General features: G+C 33.6%; 1 protein-coding gene across 1 annotated transcript in view; it reads right to left on the reverse strand.

Moving 5' to 3' along the window:
* The window catches only part of LOC106686092 (pancreatic lipase-related protein 2), a 17,015-nt gene that overhangs the window by 1,868 nt on the left and 9,485 nt on the right, over positions 1 to 5,662 (reverse strand). The window contains exons 2-3 of the mRNA XM_014429215.2: positions 3,024 to 3,129; positions 2,648 to 2,784 (exon numbers count right to left, since the gene is read on the reverse strand). Of these exons, the coding sequence (XP_014284701.1) occupies positions 2,648 to 2,784; positions 3,024 to 3,129 (243 nt within the window). The remainder of the gene's footprint in view (positions 1 to 2,647; positions 2,785 to 3,023; positions 3,130 to 5,662) is intronic.

Raw genomic sequence — 5,662 nt, forward strand, 5'->3', positions numbered from 1 at the left:
AGTTACACCATTAAACCGGTAGGATCATCTTATAGATTTGGGGTAAGAGGAGATAAGTTACACCGTTCAACTGGTAGCATGATTTTATAGACTTGAGATTAGAGGGGGTAAGTTACACCGTTTAACTGATAGCATCATTTTATAGACTTGGAGTAAAAGGGGGTACACCCTTCAACCTGTGAGGCCATCTCGTAGACTTGACTCTTCTAACATTTTCTTATTTTTTCTTAAGTTCGACTTCAGCTTATGACATGATTAGGAGAATGGATGAAACGAGGAACGCACTAAGGCTAGGTGAATGTAGCGGCCAATATATTTTTTAATAATCGATTATGTAAGACATAGCTTCTATTATATTAAAAACAGATATACTGTCTGTTTTTATTATTTATACTGTTGAGACATAAACAATACCTTCGGATCACAATTAGTTATATATTATCGGCTCAGTGGTACTAATCTCCAGATGCAGTATTTGTATCTCCATAGGGGTAGCTGTTTTTATGATATTCGAATATGAATAAAAATTTAGCACATGAAATTTTGTCGGAAAAACTATAAATCAAATTATTTTAGCTAATATCATGAAAACCACTACTCCTGCGAATATAAGTGTCATAAACTACTTCATAGTACTTTTTACTAGCTTTAATTTGATGTCTAACAGACATCTGTACGTTTTTGGCTTTTGAGATATAGATTTATCAAAATAAATTCACTAATTACTGATTTTTTATAGCATTTTTTATGAACTCTTGCTTTTTAAAGAGCTATATTTATAGAACAATTGAACGTAAATTGCTTTAATAGTCCTCATATTTTAGCAAATTTACTCTACTTTATATGACTTTCTCTTAGGGTTTTTAAGGTAGTGTTAAAGATATAGAGATTCGAATGAAAAATTAATTTTTTTTAACGTTTTGAAACAGCCGCCATTTTTTATCCCCCATACCTATACTTGGCAGACTCATCAATTTTGAGTAGTAATTATACATAGTTTTCATTAAAGTATTCAAAAATTGGGGTGAAATAAATGCCTTTTTTTTTCTTACCGGCTCTTGTATTGTCTTTCTATTCAGTTTTCGCCACAGCGGACGGACTGACTACAAGGTTAGGTCATCCTCCAAGAGGACAAGGCGGGCTGGCGTATCTTTTTCTAATCTTCCTGTACGAGAACAAGATTAATCTATCTATAGCGAGGCCCCATCAATCACCCACAGTAATTTATAGACATTTTTGTTTTATTTCATTTAACCTTAATTTGAATTTTTGTAATAGTTATAAGTTTGGTTAACAGTTTATTATGAAAAATTATTCAAAATACAATATTAACAAAATTCAACAGTGGATTTTTTCCAACTATTTATAGTTGATCTAGCAAAGGTTCCTGTTGAACCACTACCCCCTGTAATAGTGGAATTAGGTTTAGAGGAAGACTGGAGGCAACATGGATGAATAATGTAAAATAAGGGAATTGATTGAAGGAAGATAGCCCGGGTGCTGGTCAATAAAGGTTTCAAAATAGTAACAAAAAACTACTTATTGTTAACCAACGTTTCGCCCCACTTTGGAGGGCTTCGTCAGGGCTGATAAAAATGGAGTTCTGTACCAAGACTTAATTGACCACCACCCGCACTATCTTCCTCCAATCTACTTCATACGGTCAACTATCTTCTTCCAATATAGGAACTTTTACAGGAAAAGAAGGAAACTTATACATAATTCTTATCTTTGTACACTTGCACGAATTATAACTTTACCAAGGTAAACCTGCAGTGTGAATCGAAACATTGGCTCCTTTTAAATATTTAAAACTATTTCTCCTTCTAAACTTTACTGAATAAAACAACAAAAAATCGAGATCTCAAGGTTTTCATTGCAAAAACTTTTGTTTGGTTTTTTATTAGCAAAACCATGAATAAACTATTGCACAAATTAATTTTAAAAATTTATACTGGGGAGGGGGCACCCATTGTCCACCTAATAGCAGGCCAAACTTTATTTTACAAATTATGCAACTGTTAATTTAACAATACTACTCCGTTCCTCAAATTGTATAACTATGATTTTCACGTATCCTGTAGTTCAAATTGTATTTTTTTTTTCAAGATAGTTTAATAAATATGAATAATATATAGTACATAATTTTCTTTTTTCTAACTGTCCAGGTTATAAGTTTTTAATTCGACGTCTAATTCGACAGCTCGGATTTAAGTTTTCGATTCACTTAGAGAGTAAAGTAAAACATAAAATACACGATGATAACTAAAAACTCTTTTTATATAATAGAGAGTTATTACATATTAATAAATAAAGTTATAAAACCTTTGAAGAGAATCGACAACTGGTTTTAATCCTCCTTGAAGTTCTTCGTCAATTTCAAAATAAAAATTTATAAATGATTTAAGTTAACATTTTTCTTCTATGCTAAATAAAACACGCCTGGTCCTATTTCAACTGTGTTCACAGAATACTTTCCTTAATGGAATTGGGCAACTTATTTATTACATTTTCTTGTTTTTAGTTCTTCATATTGTAATAATGAAATTATCAGGTGCGCAGCAAACAGGGTTGACTGAGAAAAGACCAAGGACTGCTACATAGGTCTATCACGCCAATAATGAATAATAAATATATAGTGGATTACCTTTTACGAGATCAGGGTTGGGTATGTATTCCTTATGTCCCTTGTATCCGTGGATAAGTACAACCAATGGGCCGTCTTCCAGAGGCATCTTATCAAGATTGGCTTCTGTTACTACAACTCCTTCATAACCTGTCTTCCTACAAGTATGAAATATCCATTAATTAATAACACCAAAAAATTATGATAATTTAAGTTGAATTTTTGAAGGAGTAGTACTGATACAATCTATTTGGTTAGTGTTTGACTGTTGATGTGAGATGTGCTATTAAAGAAGAGTAAAGGGGGAAGGCACTTTGTAGGATTTGACTAAAAAGTCTATAACATACAATTCCATGTCAATGTATTTACACATGACATATTTATGGAGTATAATTACCTCGTTCGAAGCCAGAAGGTAATGTGTTCACTTGGGCAGACATCTTTTGCGAAGAAGCAGTCCCCTAATCCTGCATCTATGAATGATGCGCATAATGTGATAACACCTATATTGCAGATGAATAAAATAAAATTAAAATATTGTTCATAATCTTGCTATTTTTCTAAGGTAAAAATAAATTTTAAAAAATATATATGAAAGCAGTTGTATCATTGTATGACCAAATTGTAAAAAGAACCCTAACAATGGGAATATACCAAACTGAAATACGCGAAATAGAAATAGCAGCGATAGAAAATATTAAAAACAATCTAAAAGGATTGTCCAAAAAACATTTATATAATATCAGACAGACAGGCTGCTTTAAAGGCAATAATGTCCTATACTATAATCTGAAATTGCCTGAAAAGACTAAGCAAACTAGTCAGAGGCAATAATCCTTAATATGGACCCTAGGACATGGGATAGAAGGAAATGAGATGGCAAACACCCTGGCGAGGAAGGGATCAGAAATGATACGAACTGGACCTGATCCATATTGCAACATATCTGGAAGTACAATCAGGAAGGTGGTTGACTACTGGGAACATAAAGAGAAACAGACTGGACATTGAAACCAGATATAAAGCAGTCCAAGCTCTTTATTGACATGTCAAAGGAAAACAAAAACTTTTACCTCAACCTTACAAGGAATGAATTGAGAACGATAACAGGACTTCTCACGGGCCACTGCCCTTTAAAATATCATCTGAAGAAGATGAAGCTGGAAGAGGAATCCAACTGTCGTCTATGTATGGAAGACGAAGAAATAGCACAGCATATTCTATGTGAATGTAAAGCCCTTGCCTTCTGAAGACTGCTGTATTTGGAACAGGATAGAATGGAACCTGAAGACATTACTAGAACAGACACAAAAGAATTTGTTAATGCCACCTCAAATCGATTGTGTCTTTTTATTGGAAGGCTTTAAAAAAGAACAAACAACAAACTGGTTCGGATTAAACATTTATTTGGTTCAATTTAAACATCTAAAAATAAAACTAAAATAAACAAAAGATGACTAACAATGAATACAAGTAAAAATAAAAAGGCCTCTCAGATAAAATAAAATAGTTATATAAATTATGAAGATGATAATAAACTAATTTATAAATAAACAAATAAATATATATAAAACAAATACTAGTCAACGCAAGCTGCTCCACTCCGATAGGTCCGAGGAAGAGTGCTGCCGAGATGTTTAGGTCGCAGCTCTTGTAGCTAAATACACCGCTGTAATGTTCCAAAGTTGGTGTAGTGGGTCATCGACAGTCGAAACATCCAAAAGTCGTATTAATGTATTAGGTGACCGCTGAAATGAACGCAGACAGGGCTGGTTACACACGTTCCTGGCCACTAATTATCCGGAACTCATATTAAAGTCGAAACACAGAAGTGGTCTGGTTCCGGACTGTAATGACGGTTAACTCACTAAAAGTGTCCAAACTATTAAATTATTAGGGCAGACAGGGCTGCTTAGACGCTACCATGGCCAATAATTAGCCGGAACTGCTATAAAAAACTAAGATGGTCGGTCCGTTGCTAGGTGACGCCTTAGCATTAATTATCAACCTTCTCTATTACTCATTATAACACACAAATATAATTACATTTTTTTTCTTTTCAAATAACTAAATCCAATTAAATTAATATAAATAAAAATAAACGTTATTAAATTAAACGCTAAGACTAACTAAATATTATATACAAGGTAATTATATATTATGGCCTTAACAAAATTAGTGGCTTCGCGTAAAGTATAGGATTCATATGGGATATCCTGGGGATCATATAGGATATCTAGTGAAAAGAGGGGTAACTCACAAAAGATTCAACTGGATCGAAGTGAGGAAGGGATTCCCGGCCCTTAGTGTAATAATAATCATAATATCATATCATTTTGGCTTTATAAGTTGTCTTTTTTAGGCAATTAAAATCTATAAATAAATAGTTTAAATGTTTATCTCACCAAGAGTAAAAACATTTAACGCTTGACATTTATGGCTTTGCAGTGATAGGGTGTCTTTTATGTGTAACTTCAATTCCTTACCCTTTGTGTTACAAGGCAGCTCTAGATGTGTTCTACCTTTTACGGCATCATTTGTTGAAGGTGTTGATTGAGTCCTACACAATTTGATTGTGTTCCGCACGTAATCACAACGAACCATATATCTACGACAACCTGATGACAGGGATCTACTTGAAGCTATAAAACTATAAAAAAACTGCCAGTTATGCGAGTTAAAGAAAAAAACATTCTACTGTGTCTTTTAAAGTGTTCTGTCAGAATTTTAAGTAAATAATTTAGGCTAATAATATTGAATGCGGGCATGTATCGGGTTCTGTTCTCTTGGTACACGAAACAACTTGATCACTGTGGCAATCTTACAGTGCTGTTCCACTACAACCTGAACCAGGACTGAAGGCTTTTACGTAGAACGTAACCTTTATGTAATGGCAGTTCTAACATAAACACATTCTTTTTCTTAAAAGTTTTTCTGATGTTGACCAGATCAACAATGATACTGTCGGGGTTGTCTCTGGTCTTAGGCGATTTCTCCAGCCTGATATCTCTTTACAGAAGGCCCACGACAAGGCGT

Source organism: Halyomorpha halys, unplaced genomic scaffold (assembly GCF_000696795.3).
Source record: "Halyomorpha halys isolate HHAL.00 unplaced genomic scaffold, Hhal_1.1 Scaffold777.1, whole genome shotgun sequence".
Lineage (NCBI taxonomy): Eukaryota > Metazoa > Arthropoda > Insecta > Hemiptera > Pentatomidae > Halyomorpha > Halyomorpha halys.